The 23,674-nt window shown below is 43.9% G+C and overlaps 3 protein-coding genes across 15 annotated transcripts in view; 1 reads left to right on the plus strand and 2 right to left on the minus strand.

The window, feature by feature from the left end:
- NME5 (NME/NM23 family member 5) lies at positions 1-15,406 on the minus strand. 6 transcript variants are annotated; one of them, XM_063413352.1, is made up of 6 exons: positions 6,971-8,226; positions 5,865-5,941; positions 4,229-4,434; positions 3,781-3,881; positions 2,646-2,764; positions 1-349 (listed from the first exon to the last, which is right to left on the minus strand). In XM_063413352.1, the coding sequence occupies exons 2-6, from the start codon at positions 5,865-5,867 to the stop codon at positions 263-265; spliced, it is 516 nt and encodes a 171-aa protein (XP_063269422.1). In that variant the 5' UTR covers positions 5,868-5,941; positions 6,971-8,226; the 3' UTR covers positions 1-262. The 6 variants fall into 6 exon arrangements, with proteins under 6 accessions (XP_063269422.1, XP_063269420.1, XP_063269419.1 ...); XM_063413350.1 differs by lacking the exon at positions 5,865-5,941 and adding an exon at positions 5,637-5,798 and having other exon boundaries at positions 6,989-7,671; XM_063413349.1 differs by lacking the exon at positions 5,865-5,941 and adding an exon at positions 5,637-5,798 and having other exon boundaries at positions 6,971-7,671.
- The window catches only part of HNRNPAB (heterogeneous nuclear ribonucleoprotein A/B), a 24,668-nt gene continuing 15,467 nt past the window's right edge, over positions 14,474-23,674 (plus strand). For 2 of the 7 annotated variants that reach the window (XM_063413340.1, XM_063413342.1), the window contains exons 1-8: positions 14,474-14,635; positions 14,749-15,027; positions 17,889-18,057; positions 18,142-18,300; positions 18,708-18,839; positions 20,375-20,483; positions 20,577-20,729; positions 20,808-20,892. In XM_063413340.1, the coding sequence (XP_063269410.1) occupies positions 14,786-15,027; positions 17,889-18,057; positions 18,142-18,300; positions 18,708-18,839; positions 20,375-20,483; positions 20,577-20,729; positions 20,808-20,878 (1,035 nt within the window). In that variant the 5' untranslated portion in view covers positions 14,474-14,635; positions 14,749-14,785 and the 3' untranslated portion in view covers positions 20,879-20,892. Of the gene's footprint in view, positions 14,636-14,748; positions 15,028-17,888; positions 18,058-18,141; positions 18,301-18,707; positions 18,840-20,374; positions 20,484-20,576; positions 20,730-20,807; positions 21,474-23,674 lie in introns of those variants that run through there. The other 5 variants (XM_063413341.1, XM_063413339.1, XM_063413344.1 and 2 more) reach the window with 5 other exon arrangements.
- The window catches only part of PHYKPL (5-phosphohydroxy-L-lysine phospho-lyase), a 14,946-nt gene continuing 14,756 nt past the window's right edge, over positions 23,485-23,674 (minus strand). For both annotated transcript variants that reach the window (XM_063413338.1, XM_063413336.1), the window contains exon 13: positions 23,485-23,659. The gene's annotated coding sequence lies outside the window, so the exon portion shown is untranslated. The remainder of the gene's footprint in view (positions 23,660-23,674) is intronic.

The raw sequence follows: 23,674 nt of genomic DNA on the forward strand, positions 1-23,674 counted from the left end.
TCACATCCGGTGAGAACTTAATTTATTTTTAATCACCCAATGCCATAAATTTATTGTGTAATTCTACATTCACTTTGTCAGTAGAGAAGGTACTAGAACCACTACATCCTGGTTAAGTGGAAGGTTATTTATCCCATGAGGATACAAGTAGTTATGACAAATGCATTTGTTTTAGATAGTATTTGTTATACAGTCAAAGGACACACAACAATGACAGCACACAGGTGTAACTTGCAATGTGTGAGAGGTTCCCACCAAGCTCTCACTGCCGATACTCTTCCTTGGAGATGCGATACTGTAGTTTAGGTTTATTAGGATTGTGTTCAATCAGCCAGTCTGCAAGCCAAATCTGTGAACAAAAAAAAAAAACAACCCAAATGTTTTCAGCTTTCTGTTGCTTTCAGTTAAGGGCATAGGGCAATTTTAAATGCATTGTTTGAAACTTCAGCTACAGATACTCTCCTACAGTGCTGCAAAATTAAAACCTTTCAGAAAAAAATGGACTTGCAGATGACCTATTTTTAAAAAATGTTCTTTTAAATCTTCACAGATTATATTGCTTTTGAACAATGCACAATGACCTTTAGAAGACAGCTTGTCCTGGCACTGTTTATCTTTGTGAAAGTGTAAGACCATTTGAGCCATACTTCAAATAATTCAGCCAGCTCTGTTTTGGAATGCGGCTGCACAATGTGCATGAAACTGCTTAATGAAATATTACTGCTGACAAGACTTAGAGATACTTCATCCAGTAATCATTCATTAAGAGTGGCAGTCTCCTGTACTGAAATCACCTTACAGCACCTAAAACTTAAAACCAAAAGATGGTTACTTTTTGGGATTCATCTTGTAAGTTTTCCAGCACGTTGTACTTAAACGAGAATGTGGGAGGCAGAAATGCCTTGAGTCCTAATTCCATCTGCCAGTCTGGGACTGGCCTTAGGCAAATTAACCTTTTGCCTCGATTTCTCCACTTGTAAAGCAAAGTTTTTAACACATCCTTATTTATTTCTCAAGGCTGTTGACCACTGGTTTCTGGAATGCTGAGAACAACAAATTTCATACCACACTGTGAAGAGCTGACAGAAGAGCAGACAGGGAAGGTAAGCAACACTTTGCTTTTACTACCACGTATAAAAAGGGTGGTTTGCAAAGGGAGAGCCAAGCAGAGCATCAGGACAGGTAAAGCAACAGCAGCACAGTAGTAAGAACCAAGGCAGAAATGGAAAACAAACAAAATATCCCCAAACACAAAACCCCTTAGGAAAACTACTTTGGAAAAAAAGAAATCTTCAAATCATTTGAACCAAATAAATTTATTCTGTGTTACTTAAGGAACTGTCTGAGACAACCTCTGTGCGGACAGCAAGTATTTCTGAGTGCACAGACACTTTCTGATGCCATCTCCAAAAGGAAAGGAAAGAAGAAAAGGATACTGGAAAAACAAAATGTTCCAACAGCCTCCCTGTAAGTCACCTAGCAGATAACAAACTGAAAACAGGCAATATCTGTTTCTGAAGCAGTATCAAATCAACCTTATTTTCCTTCTGTTACAAGGTCACAGACATTATGGACAATAAAGAAGGTGCAAATAGAATGTTTTTAGCAAAGCTACTGACACTGCTTCATACAGCTTTCTTACAAGCAAGGAAAGCATTGTCTTGATGAAGTTACTGATAGATACCTCATAATTGACTAGAAAATTATGCTACGAATGCAGATTAACTGGAAGCCAAAACAATGAGTTAGAAACATGGGACTTGCAACAAAAAAAAAATCAGTATTTCATATAGTAAAGAGAAGACTGAAAGGAAAGAAAATGGAAATACTCTTCAAATATGCAATAGGTTGCTTTAAAAAAAAAGAGATATTACATTGTCTCCAGTGTCTTCTGGGGATAGTAAAAGGGGTGGGGGGGGGAAAGGTAATGGGCTTAAAATTGGAGCCAGGAGATTTAGGCTATCTTTTAGTGAAAGCTTTTAACAAGTATAATTAAGCACTGAAACAGATTGCCTGGGGAGACTGTAGATTCTCCATCATTTGGAGTGCTAAATCACAGGCCAGACACACATTTGTTAAGAATAGATACAACTGGTTTGGTCTTTAGGCAAGGAATGGACTTCACCTCTGTTTTCTAGATTTCTATGCTAACAGTGCCAGACATACAGATAAAGTAAACAGGTTATAGAGCTGGAACAATCAAAGGACATTAAAGGTTGCCTCATGTATATCACATAGTTCATAGGAACACCACAAGTGATTTTTAAGGCTTTTTTTCTGAAAAGTATGCTTTAGAAAAATGCAATGTGGATTATAAACATGATAATGATGTAAAATCCACCACATATGCCAGCAAGTTGTCACACAGATTAATTATCTGCATGCTTAAATAAGTACTGATGTGAATGACTGAAACTTTAAGAACACAAAGATACATTTACCATGTTTTTCCAGATGTAAGAAAACTGATTTTGTTTATGGACTTAAAACACATCCTTGTTTCATCTCTAACAACCAAATCAGCTTCTTGAAACATTAGCTGACAGCTAAAACAGCACAGCTCTTCACTAACAGAGTAATTCTCTTTAAACAGGGATTTACTAACAGCATCCCAAAGCTGCCAGCAGCTGGGGCACTGCACATACCATGGGGTCTGCTGGCTTCTCTTTGCACAGGGCAGTGAGCCCTGCCAGCAGCGTGGGCTTCACATACAGGTTCAGATAGTCCCGAGCTCTTTGTCCTGTGGGAATTGGCTCCAAAATTGCTGTAAGAGGAACCACAGGTGTTAGAAAGCAGGCTCTAGAATGATTAAACCCAGCATTCTTTCAAAGGTTGTTTATATGTGAGCTGCTCTTTCCTTAGTAAGTTAATAATACATCATGGGTTTTATAGCTTCTCCCACAACAAACGGCAAAGGAACGCTCTAAACTTCTTTGCAAGGTCACTGAGGTAATTTTACTAATTATAGTCTGTTACGAAAAGGGAGGAAATCAGATCATCTGGGGAAAACCTTAATCCTTGAGGAGGGATTTGAGGCAGAAGAGAAACATGGGTATATCCCACGTTTAGCACTTTCTTCCAGTGTGAAGATGGTTTGTGAAGATTCTAAAAATCTCACCTTCAGTCTTGCTCTGTTTGTCAGGGTGAGAAGAGACATGGTTTACACAATGGTTAAGATTTTAAGGAATTGCAACAGTTTTTATTAAACTCACTGATACAGCTGACAAAAAGTATCAGTAGATACCTTTTGCCAGATTCTCATTTGCACCTTTCTGTCAAAGAGCAAATCCTGTTACATTACAAACCAGAGATCCTCTTGCAGCTTTTCCAGGTTCTAAGGTCCTTTTCTCTGGCACTTAACTTTGGAATTGCACTATATGTGAGCATCCAGCTGCCTTTGAATAGTAAATACTCAGCCTGAATCCAAGAAAGAGTCAGTCTTTTCCAGTCAACAGGAGACTCCAAGGCTGACAGTGCCAGAAACACTTGCTGGAGTGTAAGAGCTTCCTGTGTCTTCTCATTTCCCAGCTTTGACTGCTCCAGTTCCCAGAGCAGAGTTTGAAAAGTGGAAGCAATCTCTGTAACTACACTGGCTCTTCAGATAGATTTTTGGTAAGGCTTTCATAGCAGAAAATGTCAGCTCATACATAAAGAGACCCACAATCATGTAAAGCAAACAAACCCAACCTCTGCTAAATGGATTGTCTCTGGAGTCAGGGCAGGACAGGGAAGAACTCCATCCTCCCCAGGACCAGCAATGAAGCAGCTGCACCATTTTACCTTCTGGAAACACGAATCGAATTTCTTTCTCTGCTGAGGAGATGCTGAGACTGCCGTGGAGCCCATTCCTCAGCTCATCAGTCCCGTAGAGTGCTCTTAAGCTAAAAACAAGGGAAATAACTACTTGGAGGGCAACTGCAAATCCCTTCCAAGTCTCTGCAGCCTGAGAGCACAGAAAAGCAATAGATATGGACTAATTAACAAGACATTGGCTTGATTTTGTTTTAAACATAAGAAGTAGCTACCTTAAACTTAATGTTCATACACTCAGCATTCCCCATAAAACAGGTGAACTTTGCATACTAAAAAAAATGGTGAAAAGCTGTTGCACAAAACTGAAGAGGTAAGAAGCCTGTGTCTGTACTGTACAAACAAATCACAAAACTGGTCTCAATCAAAAGTATGACAAAATCCTACTGCCTTGCCCAAGGCCAAGTCACTGAATTACCTGTTAGCATGAGTTATCCGAGCTCTCAGGCTGTTGGATGGTCCAAGCAATTCCTTCCAGTATGCCACTGCACGATTTCTAGCAAGAACCATAGCAACTATAGGACCAGAACTCATATAGGCTGTTAAATTAGGAAAAAACACTTTTCCAAATTGTTCCGCGTAGAAGTTGCTACATTGCTCTGGGCTTAACTGGAGCTTCCGTTTCTATAAAGTGTAAAAGACAAAAAAAGAATTAAAATTGCTTGCTACATTGAAACAGCTTAGAGCATTAAAAGGCAGGATAGCGTCCTCTTTTGTAGTCATATATCCAAGTGCAGAACACAGAGTAACTTCTGAAACTCTCTGATTCACCAAGACATCATCCTCTTTGAGATACAGAGTAACAAAGAGCAAAAGTTTTCAACGTTAATTAAGAAAACAGCCATTTGAGTAAAATGTGATTTTAGCCCAGGCAAACTACAGCATTTTCCAACTGCCAGATGACAGAGCACTGGACAGAAAAAGTAAAGAGCATTACAAGGGCAGGATTTTATTACTCAGCTGCCACAGTATAATGTTGTACTTTTAAAGAAGTGTCTCTCCAGCCCACACTGTTAATTACACAATTGTTCTATTTTTCATTCAGTGCTTTGTGACTCTTCCCATACTTGCCTAACCTGCAGGTGGCCAGGATCAGGACAACTTTGGGATGTTATCAGAAACCATAGGGCAGTCAAGAAAAAAATTTAAAGTACTCAAATTTGTTTATTTATAAATAAACAAATACAAATAATAAATACGAATAAATAAAACCACCAGAAAGGCCAGGGAGGAAGTGAAAAAAAACCAAACCAAAACAAGACATAGCGGAGAGGAGGGGGAGGGGGGTCCCTGCCGCCCACAGGCGTGAGCGCTTAGCACCCCCCAGCGGTCGCCTGGCCGGGCATATTTAAATATTCATAAACTCATTTAAATATTCATAAGCTCATTTAAATATCCATCGCGTCTATTTACTGTAAAAACAATTGAAACAAAAAATTAGTTAGGCTGCAACAGGCCAGCTATAGAATTCAAATAATTCTCTAATATCCACTTGCACACTGCACAAAATCTTGTGAGATCTGAATGACGCACTCTCCAAAGAGTTGCCTTGGAACGTTCACACATACACTCCATGTTTGCTAAATGTGAATTTATTAACAAAGTCTGTGTTTTCCTGTGGTCAGCAAAATAGTTGGTTTGCTCTGTTTCATCCCATGCACCAAAAAGCATCTCCTTACAGAATGTGGCAGCAATGTTTGATGAGATGAAGAATATGAATGGATTTTTGGACACGCAAGCTTTTAGTTACTGGCTTGATTGCTAGAAGTTAAATATTTTCCTGACTTATAAACTACAGCTATTTTCTCTGGAGCACAGCCTATTACCTGAATGATGTGGAATCCTGATCGGAGAATGAGATCCTCTATTTCTTCTTCTTTATCTATGATATCTGGTTTGATGATAGCCAGAGTTCTTTCCACATAAATCTGAGGTTCAGGCATTAAGATCTCCATCCTGGCTTCTAAATTAGAGTTCACTTGCCTCTGCTGTACTGCAATGACACCAGTACATGACATTTGGAGTTTCTCTACTGCAGTCACCTGCGGTGACACCATGTACTCCAGGAACAGAGAGGGTCACAGCCATCTCACAAAATCCATGCGAGATGTTCCCTGCATTTGTCAGCACTCTGTAGTTCACATTCCCATTTTCAGTGCAGTGGCATTTTGTGGAAAATCAGGCAAAAATTTTAATGTTCTCATTCACTGAGTTGGACAATGTATGAGGAAAGAGAGACATTATCACACACCTTGATGAGGGTTCCCTGTGCTCCCACACCCTGCAGCCACCATGGGCTCCTTCAAACCCCAAATCTGTATCCTCACACAAGGACTATAGTGTGGGACTAATGACTTGGAGCTGGTCCTCCATAAGCCTCAGGGTAATTTCTCAATGTTTTTTTAGTTCCTGTATTTATGGGCTCCAGACGAAGTGCCGGTTTTCTGACTGAGCAGATGCACTGGCAAGCTGAGAGCACAGAATTGTGTTGTGAGTGGTGGAAACAGTGAAGGGGTTTCCTACAGACCTTTGTGTCCATTTGTAACCTTCTTTTCATCACAGAATAGTTTGGGCTGGGAGGGACTCTAAAGACCATCCACTTCCACCCCGCTATAGGCAGGGACACCTTCCACTACCCCAGGATGCGCCAAGCCCCATCCAACCTGGCCTGGAACACTTCCAGGGATGGAATAGCCACATCCTCACTGGACAACCTGTGCCAGGGCCTTACCTACCACATACATAAGCCAAGAATTGCTTCCCAGTATCCCATCTAATCCTGCCCTCTGTCAGCGGAAAGGCATTCCCACTTTTCCTGCCTCTCCCTGTCCTTGTCCCAAGTCCCTCTCCAGCTCTTTTGGAGCCCCTTTAGGCACTGGGAGGGGATCTAAGGTCTCCGTGGAACCTGCTCTTCTCCAGGCTGAACACCTTCAGCTGTCTCAACCTTTTACAGAGAACTGCGAGCGCAGGATGCTGCCTGGGTCTGACAGAGCCTCAGAGAACCGCACACAATGGCGCCTGCAGCCCCTCCCTCGCCCACGGCCCGCTGTGTCCCCGCGCTCACAGCCCTGGCTCTCTCCATCCGCCCTGGACCAGACCCAGACACGCAGACCCTGCCTGGCTGCAAAAACCTCCTCCCTGCTGCAAACTCGGTTCGTACCCCGCAAATTCCACCTGCCTTGCGGCCCGGCCGGGGTTTGCTATCCCGGCCTCCGGGACTCCGCCGGAGCCGCCGCCGTTGCCGCGCGATGGCGGGGCCGGCCCCGGGCACAAGATGGCGCCCGCGGGCCTCGGCGGGCTGGACGAAGATGGCGGCGGGGAGCGGCGCGGCGATGGCGGCGGAGGGGGAGCGGCCCTCACGGCCCGGGGCCGCCGCGGGCTCCGCGCACACAACGGGGGACCGTGGCTGTGCCGGGACGGGCTCCGCGTGTGGTGCGGGAGTCAAGGGGGGAGTGGCGTGATCTCCGTGCCTCGTCTCAAAAATCTCATTCCTCCCTGACAACAAAAGCTTTATGTCGGTTTCACCTCACGCTCAGACCTGCTGCGGGAGCCATGCGCTCATAGCGAACGCTCGTGAAGCTACGTAGCGCGATTTATTGGCGGGGGAAAAAAAATGAAGGAAAAGACCGCAGCCTTTGCAGGTCATTTATCCTTGTTTGTGGGGAGCTTTCCCGTGGAGCCGCCCGAGCAGCGGCGGCGGGCGGGAGCTCCCGGCACCCCCGGAGCGCTGACCCGAACCGCAGCTCTAATGGTGGCTCCCAGCGCTGCGAGGGAATTACAGCCCCTACCCGCTGCCACTTCACGTTTATGTAAAAAAGATGTATCGAGTAGGAAACCTTCACCGTTTCGTGCATTAAACCATGATGAATGAGCTGAGCATTAAGCAGAGCTGGGGAGCCGCATTCTCTGGGGATTTCCCCCAGATTTTACCGCCGTGGTGCCAATGCGTTTTCTCCCTACACATCCTCCGTTTCCCCGGCTCTCTGGGGGCAGACACCAGGCGGGAATTTGCTGTTCTGTGGCCATTGCCCATCCGACATGACCCACAGTGCCCGGGCCGCGGGTGCCCCGCTGTCCCCTCCCGTCGTTGTTTACCGGCGCTCCCGGCGTGGAGCGGCGCCAGCTGGCCCCGCGCTATCGGGGTGTGGGCCCGTGAGCGGCCCCGATATCTCCGGCTGGCCCCGCCGCCCTGCTCCTCTCTCTCCCTCTGCCTCGTCCCCTCCCCTCGTCGTGTTCTCATAAAACTCAGGGATCCGAGGAGCTGGAGCACCTGGGGCTGGCGGATGGGTTCAGGCAAAACTGGGCACTGAAATCCCTGAGGTGACACTGACAAAGGGACGGAGAGAAAACACAGGAGTGCAGGCTTTAAAGTTTAATGGTATCAGACTGAAAGCAGAGGCAAAGGAGAAAAGATAAACCCCAAGGATTTGGAGCTAGAGATGCTGACACTATGTGCCCTGGTTAGGTGAGGAAACCACAAATTTACAGCAAAAACTGGTTTTAGTATAAGAAAACCCGCTTTTGTCTTAACGTTTTTCATGAGTAATGTGAATAATATAGAAACAAGAAATAAAAATATGCAATTATTTCCTTGCAGCCAACTTGAAATATATTTAAAAACCAAAGACTGATGTCGTTATTCATATACCTTAAAAAATAAAAGTTCCAAGTGTACAAGACAAATTCAGATACAGGCTTTCCTTCACCAGCGTGGGCACACGGCATTTGTTTCTTTAACAGAAATACCTTATCCAGTATTTCATTTGAAGACATTGTAAACACTGCAACTTCACAGAGATAACAGATAGACATGTTTTATTTTTTAAGAAATGCTGATAGAAAGAGTCCACCAGTTTTTTAGTTTAGTTCAGCAAGTCGTTTCTTTTCAAAGTCAATGAGCGCAAGTCTGACAGCCCTTGCTTAAATTTAGCAGTTCAAAGGCTTCCTCTGCCTGCATGAACACTTCGGAATATTACATAAGAAATGTTGAATTTAATATCCCTGTGAATCTCTTGCCGTTCCTTTATCTTTATCTTTATTTTTTTTCCAGCCACCCAGGAGATAAACCCGAAGCCCCTTCATGCGCACCCGAGGCCGCAGTTTGGCCGGGAGTGGGGCCCTGTGCCGCTCCCTGCCCACCACGGCTCCAAGAGCTGTGTCACAATTTCTCCTGCTCGCTGTTTCCAGAAGCATTTCTGGAGGGCGGAGATGGTCTAATTTTAGTACTGGGAGAATCCTCCCCTCTCCAATGAGCGAGCGGCTGCATCTGGAGCTGCAGCCAATTACCCGGGTTTCCTCCTGCTGCACTTCCCACGATGGTTTAATAATGCAGAAGCACAAATTTAAAGTGGCCCCACATGTTAAGAGAAAATAATGTTATGTGCTCCCTAACAAAGCCATTCTACAGTAGTAGAATCTCAAAGGTTTCTTCTAAAGCCTTGGATTCCATAAATCTGACCTTAAAACAATGTGTTAATATCATGTTTATTTTCCGTCTAGTGCTTGAAATAATATTTCTGATAACTAAAAGGCTGGTCTGAAACATCTCTAATTTCTGTAGGCCAGGGATATGCTTTCAGGAAAAGAAAAAAAAAAAGGAAAAAAACCCAAACAAACCAAAAAACACAACAACAAAAAAAGGAAAATTACAATTACAACGCAGTGAACCATTGTGATTCTGAACACTTCTCAGGGCATAGCCTAGCTGTTGTATCTTATCTGTTAAGCGGTTTAACAAGCCTTAGTTGTCTCACTTATTTTTAGCTGGCATGGAATATAACACCAAAAGATTGTGGCTGCAGGTGCATTTACATCCTAGCAACACCAGGTAAGTAACATTTTAAGGAAAAATATTATTTCAGAGCTTTGTCCTCTGATAGTGCAGAAGGTGCAATAACTAAAGTCTTGCAGACCATTAAAAGGACTAAAAACAGAATGATGAAAACAAGTGAAGAAAAGCTAAAGAAGTAATACCAACTAGTAAAATTGATTAAAAATGAAGCTTGCACATCTTTTAGCTTTGTTTGCATTTTGATGTTAAGTAGAGAAAAATGTCTTTGCTTCAGTGGCAATGTTCTAACTATACACTTACCACACATACAACTTTCATCCACCTTGTGCTCTATTTCTTTTTTTTCATGATGAACTGTCTTACCGACCCAGAGCACCAGCTTACCTTCACTGCTCACTCCACCCATGCCTGCTCTTGCAGTGCAGAGTGTCTCTGACGGAAATCCTGTGATCAAGGCAACTTCCTCTCCCACGTGCCTGCTCTCCTCCATTTCTGCCTTCTCACAACTAAACAATTCTCCTTCTGCAGCTCATCTGCACGCTTGTAATGCCAGTGAGCTTTTCATTGCTGCTGTTTAACCCTGTCAAGCCTTCCTGTCTGTTATCCTCTACTTGTTATCTCACCATTTCCTGTAAAGATAAAAGTGATAAAATATTCTCTTCATGCTTCCTCTGTCTACAAGTCTCTAAGTGGCAATAACAAAAAGCTTATCAACATGTCTTCTGCAACTCCATCACTTGCCCTGATAACTTCACCCCATTTCATTTCCTGATCTTCCCAACACTCACTCCTTCATTTGTTCACAGCTTTAGTCGTTCAGTCTGCTCTGATTCCTAGCACCCACAGAGATACCCTTGTCTCTTTTACCATTAAAACAAAAACAAAAACAAAAAAAAAAAAAAGAAAAACCAAAAGCCTTTGGTATATGTGCCTCTTGTCACCTCAGAGGTTTTTCCAGTCATGTCTCTTCATCTCTTGCTGGGTTCTACCCTAAATCCCCTTCAAATTTGGTTTTGCTTCCTCTCATTATCTGAAAACTTCTCAATCCATCTTAAACCGATCTCTTTTTTTGCCCTTCAGTCATATTTAGCATATCTAGCTCATGTCTTAGCTCAGTTTTTGCAGTTATTCTCACTTTTTTGCTTCTCCAGTCACTGTTTCAGCTTGGCTTGCCAGTCCCTTCTTCCCTTGTGTTTCTTTCCTTTTTCTGCAGGAGCACTGGTGAGCACTGTCCCTGACTCTCCTCCTTTCCCTCCAAGCTCACAACTCAACATCCCAATGTACTTTTTATTTCACTCTGTAACAACATCTGTTTCCTGCCAGGCCTACAACTGAATTCAGCTACCGCCTTTTCAAATAAACACCTTCCTGCTTTATCCAACCTTGTTGCTCAGGATGAGCTCTTGTTGAACACCTGAAGAGGCTGGGGCTGATAACTTATTTCCCATAAAGCTGTCCTCATCTATATACAGACATTCTATATAAATACTGCATATAGATATCAGGCTTTCACCTTTTGTAGAGCAGAAACACTTGTGTTTGCTGCTTCATTGTTTTACACAACGTTTAACATAATACTGGCTTGGATTATCCTCGAGGCCACCAAGCTCAGAGATAAGTAGTCACCGTGATCCTACTACAATGAAGAAATGGATGTATGAATAAACCAATAAAAATCTTTTATCTAACAAATTAAAAGAGGTAATTGATTAAATAAGGCTTTTTTGAAGATATATTTTCAATCCGTACTTAAAGACATCTTCTATTCATCTTAATTCCATGTAGCATAAGGAATCCTTTTTGCCATACTTATTTTGAGCCATTACATTCAGTCCCATCATTAAAATATATGGGATTACTTACTTAGTTATTATTATTAATAAAATGTATTTATTTATGCTGTACATAAAGACTAGTTTGGACAGAAGCTTCCTATAGTGTGGTGTTTGGTACAGAGTAGGCAGTCTGTGACCTGAGATGCTTACAATCAACTTAGACAAGACAGACATAGGATGTGGGAAACAGAGAAATTACACCACGTTTCAAGGCACTGGATGATATGTTGTTTCTCTCTCTAAAATTTTTTTCTTTTTTAGAAGAGAAGCTAGAAAAATCAACAGAAGGGAAATAATGAGGAAATGGAGAGGATGACCAAGAAAAAGAAGGAGATATGAAGACAGGTATGGCACAAAACTCCTATGAACAGACAGCAAGGGTGGGGCTTGGCATAAACTGCAAGTTTGATAGAACAGCAGAATTAGACCCAAGATCAGAAAGCCCATATGCAAGTAAAATTCAGTGGAATTTCAGTCAACACCATGAGTAAACAGCAATTACAGGATTAAAAAATGGCAAAGAATGATAGGGGTTTTTTTCTCAGCAGTAAATGTGTCATATAGGGAGAATTACCACCCAAGAAGGTATGTGTGTACTGTTCTTTGATTAACCACAGGCTTTGAGTGGGGAGTGAAAAGCAAGACCAAAACCAAAGTCACAGCCCAGAGGAATTCTTTAAAATTACCTGTGGCATGATGGGGCCTGGTGAGACAAAAAATAATCACAACCACCCATATTCCTAAATTTCTCAGTCCTTGATGTCTAGATGTGTAAAGAATTACTTTGTTCACTGGGCCAGTCACAGTTCTCAAACCAGGCTGCTTAGCCAGTCTACAACCACATTGTTATCCTGCTCTTGAATATGGGACACAAAAGCTTTAATCAAACAGCCATTAACATGGGGAATCACAGAGAGCCCTGCCAGCTGGGGCCTGCTCTTTGGAATTGCCAGCATGGGAGATCGAGAGGGACCTGACCAGGAGAAATGGGCACCTGGAACTGAGAATGGCTTTAAAGAAAGCACTGTTAGGCAGAAACAGTAAAACACTTGACAAAGTGCCAGTGGTAGGGAAGGATAAGACAAGTTCAGCAAAGCAAAAAAGGAGAACTGAAGAAATAAAAAGAGATGAGAAAATAAAGGGAAATGTATGTAGAAGTCCTAATGAGATGACAGTCATTCACGTTGTCAGCAAGACTTGATGAAATACAAAGCAGATGTTATGGGTGGTGAATCTTGCAGGAAAATGAAGTTATAAATAAAGAAAATGAAGTTATAAATAGATAATTCAAAGCACTCAGGTTATGTCCATCAGCTGAGCCTGACAGAGCGATGTAAAGTGCTGCAAATTTCAGTTTACTCTAGATGCTGGTCTGTAAGCTTCAGAACAGATGTATTTCTGCAGACACCTGCCACAGCTGTATACAAAAGCCTGCAAAAAGAAGGAGGACAGGGAAACAGGGCAGTGACATTCACCAACTGAGACGTGCAATCTGCAAGCCTTAGTCTGGCCTGGGCTCCCTGTGATTTAAACAAACGTGTGGTATTTTCCCATTAGGCAGGCTGTCAGCACAGGGTAAGGGAATGCACTTAGCTGACAGTGGCTTAGATGGTTGTAATCACAAACCACATCTTTTTGGTACAGACCTGATAGGTTTAAAATCTAAGCCAAAGCTGCTTGAAAAAGCACAAGAAGCTCCCTTGCTGGATGTGGGGTAAGCTCCTCTGACATGGTATAAATTATGAGATCTTATAAAAAATTCTTTGCCTCTAACATTCTATTTAATATTCAATACAAGAAAACAATATAAAAATATATTTTCATACTGGTGAGCATCTCTATCAGCCAACATCCACAACCTGTCCTGAGGACATTCCAACTGTCAAGTGCACTGGCCCTGCTCTTTCTCCTGTCTTTATTGGCCTGACTTCATAGAACATTTTTTTACAAAGTTCAACCTAAAGTTCTGGTTGAGAGTTTGTGTATAGCATGCCCTACCCTATCAGTAGCCTATGGTGAGCCAGGCATCCCTAAAGATTAATTCTGACCTACTGTATTTAGGATAAAAAACTGTTCTAAAAGCAGCTCAGCTGAAGGACAGTTCATGATCCAGCCCATACCCGAGTCCAGATCACTTAACAAAATGTTTTGCCACTATTTCTATTCGAAAGTGGCTGTGGGCATTCCTGAGTTTTAACAGCAAATGAAAGTTGAGCCACAAGCCATATTTGACAGAGGGTGGAGCAATAACGTGTGCACTCATTACCGCAGTAAGTTAGGTAATACTTGTTACTTTTTGCCCACAAGCAAAGGGCTTAACTTTTAGGGTTTTTTAAAAAAATGTGTAAGCTTTACCTGCCTAGCTAGAAGGCAAGATCTGCCCCTTTGGCATGGACAAATAGGACACTAGGAGCTGTATAGCGTGCAAGAATGTCTGGTTACAAGGAGCAGTTGTCTTCTGGACTTCTCACCCACAACTTTGCCAACAAGGTTGACATATCCTTGGGCAAAAGGAATGAAGGCCCGGGCACGTGCTCAGCGCTCCAGCTCCCCGAGTTATGTAATATCCAAATCTAAGTTTAAAAACAACAAACTCTGGCCCCTCTCGGTTGCAAAACCAGCAGAGCTGGATGCATTAAGCAAACCTCTCATCCTGGAGTAACTGACTCAGTGCCCGCAACACACCTCGAGCTATACCAGGGCGGCACTCCGAGTAAATACAGCGCTCCAGCCGCAACCGGCCGTCCCCGTGAGGAACCCGCGGGCCTGGGTCCGCCGCGGCCGAACCACGGACCGTGCTGGGAGCGCACCCTGATCCCGATTCTGATCCCGATCGCGATCCCGCCCGGGGCTGTCCCGACCCCGCCGGCGACTCCCGGTCCCGCCTCGCCCGCCTCTCGCAGCGCGACCCCGCCCAGCGCGCCAGGGCAGCCAGTAGCGACAGTGGAACCCCCTGAGTGACAGGCGGCAGTGCCCAACCAGAGCGCGCCTTGTTGCGGTGTGGCGCGGGCTCCGGCGGTATAAAAGCGGCCACGCGTCGCGGGCGCGGGCCTGAGTACGTGTCTGAGGGGGAGGCGGCGGTGGCGGCGGGGCCGGTGCGGAGCAGCCGCAGGGAGCGGGATCGGCTCCAGCACCAGCGCCGGGGTGGTTTTAATTAGACTTCGGTCGGCCCGGGTTTTATCGGGAGCAGATTTTAAAAGTGAGTACGAGCGGGATGGCGGCGGCGGGAAGGGGGAGGGGTGTGAGCGGACCGGATCAGACCGGCCCGGCCGGGGAGGAGCCGCCGCGCTGACCCGCGCTCGTCTTTCGCAGGCGCCTCTCGTCCCTCTCCCTCTGCGGACGGGGCACCATGTCGGAAGCAGAGCAGCAGCTGGCGACCGGCGCCACCCAGAATGGGCACGAAGCGGCCGAGAGCGCCGGGGAGCAGCAGGCCGAGACCGGCGCGGCTCCGGCGGCAGCGGGAGCGGCGGGAGCAGCGTCGGCGGCGGCGGCGGGAGCCAGCCCAGCGGCGGGAACAGCGGGCACGGCCGCCAGCCAGAATGGGGCCGAGGGCGACCAGATCAACGCCAGCAAGAACGAGGAGGACGCGGGGTAAGCGCGGGCGCCATGTGCGGAGCGGCGGGCCCGGCGCGGCCCTGCGGCGGCAGCGCCCCCGGCCCCGCTCGGCCGGCGGGGAGGGCGGCGGGAGCGGCCCCGCCGAGCCGGGGCCCTGCAGCACCAGCGCTTCCTTTGTTCTGGCGCTGCCTTTTGTTGGCGCCATGTGGCGGCTGGGGGAGGGGCGCTGAGCGGGGCTGTTGCCGTCTCACGCTGTAAAATGGAAGGAGATTTACCTCTCCCGCGTTTTCTTCATCCTTTACCTCTTCAGCGAAAGGGGCGGATGGAAGGAGTTGCTTTCTGTTGGGGGAGGGGAGCTGGGTGAAACTTTGTGGGGATCGCATGGCCCGTGGCCAGCGGCGTCGATGCAAATGTGAAAGTGTTTTGTGTAAAGCACGCAAAAAATAATCCTGGCCTTGGAAGGCGGGGCGGTCAGCTAAGTATTTTTTAAGGGAGCTAAAGGGTAAACCAGCACGGTTGAGACGATGCGCGGTGTGTTTAAAGCGGTAAGAGCGATTTTGGTGTGCTACTTTGCAGCATTGTCAGAAAATGCCTTAAGACTTGCAAGGGATTTCTGGAGGAGTTGGTGTAGTTTCGCTGTGCTTTGGTAGTGGAATCCGTGTGTACACAAGTAGAATTTCTTTCCTATCATAGTTGGTCTGTTCATAAATACACGTATTTGACATGAAGATTACCTGGCCATTTCTTAGGCAGGTCTTTGTTATTCAGGCTGCCCTATGTATTTAATTGGAACTCCCTTTGTTACCGCTGAGCTCTGAACCAGAGGGTCAGATCGCTCAGGTTAAACACAGAGCTGAAGCCACTGTAATAGATTTTTGACTATAAAGGAACGAGTAACACTTGCACAAGCTTCCCACAAGCTGAGGCCGGACGTACTGTTTGCAGACACCAGAAGGATTGAGAACCAAGCCTTTTAGCTATGTACGAATTTTTATTTACTGTTTCTGGTATTGTGTGATAAAAGGGTGATAGTCTTTTCCTTTCATGAACAGGAGGTGACAAGCTTCAGCCCCAAATCGGTGTGAAATGAAACTTCCTAGGAAAGCAGTTATTCAGAGGGATTGACCTATGTGAAAAATGTAGTGCTGTCCAAGGCACTGATTTTACAATGTTTTATTAGGAGCTAAAATAAACTTCAATTTAACTGCACTAATGCACTCAGGAGGGAAAAATGACTGCATGTTAAGGGTGCAGTTGTCGGGTTCATGTGTCCTTTGAAGGCAAAGCCAAATACTGGGATTTTTGTCTTAGTTTCAGAGGTTGAAAAGTTTTAAATCCTGTGCTATTTAAATTAGGTATCAATTTTTCCAGTTACAAAACAAAGCCCTGCCAATTGCAAAGTGTAACAGATCCTGCTGTGGTAAGAGGTGAGTTTAGCATGTGGCAATGCCACAGCTCCAGCCCAGTGCCATAAAGCAGCCAAAGCTGCCTCCAGATAAATTCCTGTCATCCCCAATCTTTTGATTGTTCTGTGTGGTCAGTGATGACAGGGTGTGCTGTGGAAAGCCTCTCTCGGGCTGTACAGGTTAGAGCAGCCATAGTTAGCTGTTGGGATAGGAGGGGATCCCCCAGGCCCCTTTCTTTGACCTGGTATTGAAAGGCCAAATAAACCCGCAGGGCCGTTCCTCCCGGGCTGTGCTGTAATGGCTGCAGGAAGCACAGGCTGAGCTTGGGCCCGGTGCTTCCTGCTGCACCCACCAAGAGCACGCAGCTTGGGCTGCTCAAAAAACTTCACTCAAGCCCATAAAGGGTTTCACCCAGTTTCAGGTTCCCCTCCATTGCCTCTTGTACATCAGCAGATGATGATTATTGCAAAGTTACACAAAAACACCAAAAGCCAATTTTATTTAAGCATAGTTAAATTTCTGAAGTGCTGCTACTTTCTAGTGCCAATCTAGGTTGCCTCCAAACAAGAGTAATGACAACTTAAACTGCTTCAGTCTATAGTTAGATAAAAAGGCTCATATGCTTTTAAAAGCTTAGTTTGTTACCTTGGAAACTATGAAAATAGAAAATGCAGCTATGTTATTAATGTTTTCATTTGAAGTGGAGTATTTGAAAAATGCCTTCTTGCCTGCTATCACTGTTTTGTTTGTTAACTTGACTTCTGTATTGTGCCTCGAATTTAGTTCTTTGAGCTAGATATCCTCCTTCAGAGGGTATTTTGTATGGGAAAGTGGGTGGGGAAGAACAGTATCCACCTATTTGGAATTAAAGACTAAGAATGGAGAGACTCCTGTGCTACTGACACAGAACTAGAGTCAGTAACTAAGCAGGAAGAAGTGCACAACATCGTAGTCAAGGCAGGTCCAAAGTCCTGTCTGTTGTATGTGACTGTTAGTGGAGGTCACACATACCTGGACTAAAATTTTTACAGCTGTTTAACCAAAACCTAAGAGAGCTCAAATACTTTGCTTTTGATACCCTATGCTTTGCTGAATGCTTTCAGAGCAGTAGGAATGATCCTAAGTTCTTTGCAAAAACTGAGGTGGCAGTACTTGATAATCAATACTGCTTTCTTGCAAATTATAGAGTATTTCTGTTAAGAATATAAGTTACTGGCAAGGAATACTTGAGGCTATTATTACTATTTCTTATATCCTCTTAATAAATGCCTGGGTGCATTGTGGCATTCCCTCAGAAAGTGGAGGGAGAAGCCCACCCTTGTGCACACCAGTAATACCAGCAGCTTTTGGCAAGTTGCAGGTGCTGCATTTGGAACAGTTGGTCCTGTTCTGACAATGCTGCTGAGGTGTGTACCACTGAGCATCTTGCTGCATGTGCTTTTCTCTAGTGCTTCCTGAATCTGAATAGCTCTTCTCTCCTTGAAATTTCAGGAAGATGTTTGTTGGTGGCCTCAGTTGGGATACAAGCAAAAAAGACTTGAAAGATTATTTCACCAAATTTGGTGAGGTAACCGACTGTACGATAAAGATGGACCCTAACACAGGAAGATCCAGAGGCTTTGGATTTATTCTCTTCAAAGAACCTGGGAGTGTTGAAAAGGTGAATTTAAGCTTCATATTTTAGATCTTTAACTTCTAGGGGAAACTTTTCAGTTTGAGTTAACCATACCAAACTGTCTTTTAGGTTCTGGAACAGAAAGAACACAGACTAGATGGACGACTAATTGATCCCAAGAAGGCCATGGCAATGAAAAAGGATCCAGTGAAGAAAATATTTGTTGGTGGACTAAACCCAGAAGCCACAGAAGAGAAAATCAGGGAATACTTTGGAGAGTTTGGAGAGGTGTGTAATGGTATCTTAGTAAATTCTGAAGATATAGTCCTCAGTGGCTGTTAGTTCATTAATTTGCGCGTTTCAAGTAAGTTAATTTCAGATGTATCAAGCCTTCTGAAACATCCAGAAGTTTCCCAACTTGAAAGCAAAGGTAGCACTTACTGCACTAGATGCTTCCATTGCTAGTTAGATAGCCTTGGCTTTAACTCAAAGCATTTTATCTGATGTTAAAATCAGTTTGAAGAGTTGTAAAATGGAAATCTCTGATCTGAAAGCCAGTGCTAGCATAGAAAGGCTTGCAACTTTCTTGTTGCCTAATATGCAGAGAGAAAATTTACAGTTTTGCTGTCCCAATTTCTGTGCATTTAACTGCTCATCTAAAACATGAGTCTGAAAATAGTATTTCATGTCTTCAGATCGAAGCAATTGAACTGCCAATGGATCCAAAGACCAACAAAAGGAGGGGGTTTGTGTTCATCACTTTCAAGGAAGAGGATCCAGTGAAGAAGGTTTTGGAGAAGAAATTCCATAACGTCAGTGGAAGCAAGGTAGAAACTTTGACTTGTTACTCTTTGTCCAAGGATAATACCTCTACATCTGTAACCTGAAGAGGCTTTTGTAGCCCTCTTGTGTCAAAGTACAAATTTACAATAAGGACAGTTTGAGGTTTACCCTATATAGCATTGTTTTGCTGTAAGTTCTGTCACAGAAGCTGCCAAGGCTCTTTGACAATACTTGTGGCTTTCATTGCTGTATTTTAGGGCCTTTTGAATATAAAATATCTAATTGCATTTATTAAATGTCTGTGGAGAAATTGGCTTGTGCAGCAATGGAAGCCATTCCAACAGGTAGATGGCTATTTTCAGCATAAGCACTTGCATAAATGAAAGCCTTGCAGATGCTTAACTTTGCAAGCATCTGGCTGAAACTGCCTCTGTCTGCTGGGGGGGCAGCTTCTGCTTTTTTCTCTCTCTGAAGCCCTCCCTGCAGTCCCCCTGCTACCAAAACCTTGTCATGTAAACCACTCCAAGGATCCAGGGAATGAATGTACAGTTATGGAAGCTTGTGCCTGGTCAGCTGCTTATGGGAACTGCTGGAAGGGTGGGGTGTGATGCTCTGACCAGCTGACTGTGGGAAGAGAGACTGGAGGCAAATGATGTGTACTGGCTCAAGGTGTCCCTGTTCCCTTGCTCTGAGGCCACCGCTGACCACATAACTTCAGAGCCCTATTTCACTTGGTTGTACTGTCTGACACTGACTTGGACTGCATTTGGTTTAACACTGGTCTTGACACAATACAGAACAAATTTTGGCAAACCTAATGCAGTGGGAAAATCACTGGTTAGCAGTGAAGTTTGTTTTCAGGAGAGATGAATGCCTAAATGCCAAGAGAGCTGAGAAATTTATGTATCACAATTAAAAGGAGATTACCTTAAGGGTCCCATGGTGAGGAACTTGAAGCCTCAGGTGCTGTTGTTCTTTTGCAGCAGCAGCAGCTTTAATCTTGGACTGTGCACAAATACAGGAACCTGGTGGTTGGCTGACAGCTTGAACTGCAGCCTAGGAACCTGTCTGGGAAAATGTCAGTTGTGGTTGGTTTTACCTGTTAGTGTTTGATGAGTGGTGATCTCAGGCGTTGGTAGGGGTATGGTACAGTCCATGCACAGTGTGTAGGGTGTACAGTGGCTGCCAGGAACACTCGTTCTGCTGCATTTCTCAGAGCCTTGTCCATTCAGTGCAGCTCAGGTGAAGCAGCCTGGTAGCAATAGCCTTGTCCTGGAGGTTGTGCCAGGTGAGAGAGCAGCCTGGTGGCTCCTACAGGTGAAACTGATGGTGGGGAACAGGCAGGGTAAAATGCCCTGAAAGCAGTGGCCTCTGGGAAAGGCTGACAGTGACCAACCTTTGCCCAGATGGCACAATAAATCAGATGCCCCTGGATATGCATTAGTGCTGCTCACCTGACCAGGAGCACTGCACGTACACCTCCTTTGCCTCCAGAGGAACTCTGGCTTCTCCAGCTGCTCAGGCTGGGCAAAGCTGCTCTGAGACACTTTACATACTCTTGTTTGTTTTTTATTTGCAGTGTGAGATTAAGGTAGCACAGCCGAAAGAAGTGTACCAGCAGCAACAGTTCAGTAGTGGTGGAGGAAGAGGTAGCTATGGAGGAAGAGGCAGAGGTGGAAGAGGCGGCGGTAAGTACCACACACACTACTTTAGTATGGACACATTCTAAATAAGTTGTGTGTACTAAAATGGGATTTTGTGGATGGTTTTCCCTTCTATAGCTCAAAGTCAAAATTGGAATCAAGGTTATGGCAATTACTGGAACCAGGGTTATGGGAATCAAGGATACGGCTATCAGCAAGGTTATGGTGGCTATGGAGGCTATGATTATTCAGGATATGGGTATTATGGATATGGACCAGGCTATGATTACAGTAAGTAAAGAGAACTGTATTGGGTATAAGCAAGCATAACTAATTAGCAGTTTAATGCATTTGTTCTCTTGTTCATAGGTCAAGGCAGTGCAAATTATGGGAAGACACCAAGACGTGGTGGTCATCAGAATAACTACAAGCCATATTGATCAAACTTATTCAGGTATGCAGTGGCATGGTCTCTTTTGGAAAATGACTGCATAGGTTTTGTATACAATGCTGTAGATGGATACTTCAGTTCTGTACCAAATTTAACTTTACAATAAATTTCTATGGCCTGTTAAATGTGCATCTTACTTGGAAGAGCTCCCTGGAAATGTTTTACATGTTTTAAACTTACCAATAACTAGTTGTCTAGACAGTGTGGTGTGTAAATTTCAGCATTGCTGAAGATAATTAATTAATGATTTTATTAATAGGTTAAACTGAAACTGATTTTGAGGGTCTGCTTAAAGCTGCAGCTCTGCATCTAGGGACTGCCTCTTGGAGTTAATTATGGACTCTGCATTACTCCAGTTGTACAGAATGAGATGCATCTTAGGGAACCAGTGTCACTTTCCACCTTTTTATTTTGTATTGTTTTTGTGTCATACATTTCCTGTAATGGAAGTGTTAATTTTACTGTACTTTTTGGTACCTTTTTGGAATCTAATGTATTGTAAGGTATTTTACATGTGTTCTGATTCACCATGACATGGATATTGAAGCTATCCTAGCTTTTGAAATAAAAAAGGCGTAATCTAGTGTCTTGTGCCATTCTTCAGCTCATGTATTAGTAAAACACCAGTATCCTGTTCCCAGAACTTAGTTCATGGCAGTACCTTGATAGATTGAGTTGTATTTAAATGTTTTTAATCTTAAAATTAGAAGGCTGTGTTGGTAGTTGAGCTCACTTGCAGTTAAGTGGCAGCTAAAAGCTGCTGTCACTTCTGCCTGGAGGTTGTGGAGGAGAGCTCAGGTGAGAAGCCCCAGCTGTGGTGGGGCTGTGCTGCTGAGCTGGTGGCTCATGCTCTAGGCAAGCAGAGGCTCAGAGTAACTGTAGTGGTGTCTGCTTTGGGCTCTGCTAGGAGGAGCCAGAGCTGGAGGCTTCAGGTAGGGCCAGAGAGTCTGGAGAGCATTGCAGGAGGGAGCCAAGAGGTGTGCAAGAAGCTGGCTGCACTTACTTCATATTTCACTGTCTGAGTCTGAGACTTGTCAGCAAGTTGTTCACAGGATGTTTATACCTGCCTTGAAAGGCAGGTTGGACAGACAATAAATTACCAATGCAAAGTCTGAATTTTTGTGGTCTTTTTGTGTAACAGAAAAGGCTAAAAACTTCCACTGCAGTTGTGGGTGGAAAAAACATCTCTTTCTCTAGAGATGAGTGACCTGCTAGAAATACTGTCCATTTTTGAGTTTATTGTTAGTTTACTGCTATCTTAAGGCAATAACTGTCATGTGATTTGCCTGTCTTGTTGCAGAATATCAGTAGCAAGCTCTGCTGCACAAAGTAAACTTCCAATGTTTGTTGCAGTGATCAATTGGATGTTTAATCTCCTTTTAGAGCTGAAGTATGGCAGTTTTTTTCCTTGTAACAAATTCTGTTTGAACAAGTAACACCCAGAAGTGGAATCAAAACAAGTAACAGACAAGAAACAACTTACTAGTGACCTTTCCAGTTTTTTTAACAAGGGATGCTGCTGTTTCTGCATGGACTATAATCTGCTGCTCCCTGCTGGCTGTTCTTGAAAAGAAAAACTTGCTTGTAAATTTAAAAGTCTGTAAGACTTTTCTGGTGTTAAGTGGAAGTCGTGAGTATTTAAAAAAATCAGATTTTAAATCTTATAGTTGACAACTTTATGGCTGGACCATGTAAACTCTAGCCCAACTTATTTGCAGATAAAAAAACCCAGCAGATCACTGAAACAAATGAGTACAGTATTTAAACGCATTACTGTCTCAAGATTTAAAATTTAAATACTTTATTACATACTTTATTTTTTTCTGTGAAATAAGGGGTAGCAGAATATTTTTCTGGCAAACACTTGGCCCTCCAGTGGGAAGACTGCATGGTACCAGGACCATTGTGCTGCAGTTCTGGCTAGTAGTGTCCTAGCAAGAGTTTGTCAGCTGGTGTTATTGTGATTTTTGTGAGTGCTCAGGTAATGCTTCCTTACCAGGTGATGTGGCCTTAGGCAGAAACTGAGGATACTGGTACTTAAATGCAGAGCTGGCTTTTTCCCTTTCTTCTTTGCATGAAAAGTTTGTGATACAAAGAACTGCCTGGTGAAAGTATAGGCTTGTACACAAGGTTGTTGCTTATGGCTGTAATCTACTCTTAATTTACTAATCGTACTTGGGTATTTCTTGAGGACAGGCTGTGTTTGTAGGAAGTGGTTTGGGAGCCCACAGCTGTCTGTCCCTCACGTGTTTGATGTTAGGAATTTGAACTGAAGTTTTTGACTTAACCTGGTGGCTGAAAGTGTTTGTTGGATATAGAGCTACTTGGGGACCTTGTTCTGACACTGGCTGCTGAAACTGGTCACAGGAGCCTGGGAGGACTGGGTGTACTGGCACCTGCAGTAGTGTTTGCATAGGTAGCTGGAGACTTCAAAATATCAGAACACCCATGGGCTTGTCCTAATTTGAAAAAGTCATAACCTGAAAGTGCATAAATTTAGAAAATATATTTTGTAGTGGCCACTAGAAAGATCCTTCTTTATAATCAGTTTTAGATATGCTGTTTTAAATAAAGGCCAATTCCACACTGCCAGAGTTGAGACAAGCTCTTGTAAAATTTATTTCTCCTGGAGCTTTTACTAAAAACAAGATAAAACAGAAAAATCAAAGGTGACTTATCTGGTCTAAGACATGCTAGGATGAAGATTAAATGTGCATTATTATAGTAGAATAATGTTTCTTTGTAGTAGATCTTGAACATTGTTTGAAACCTATGGAAAGAAAAT

The sequence above is a fragment of the Prinia subflava genome, chromosome 16 (genome assembly GCF_021018805.1).
Source record: "Prinia subflava isolate CZ2003 ecotype Zambia chromosome 16, Cam_Psub_1.2, whole genome shotgun sequence".
Lineage (NCBI taxonomy): Eukaryota > Metazoa > Chordata > Aves > Passeriformes > Cisticolidae > Prinia > Prinia subflava.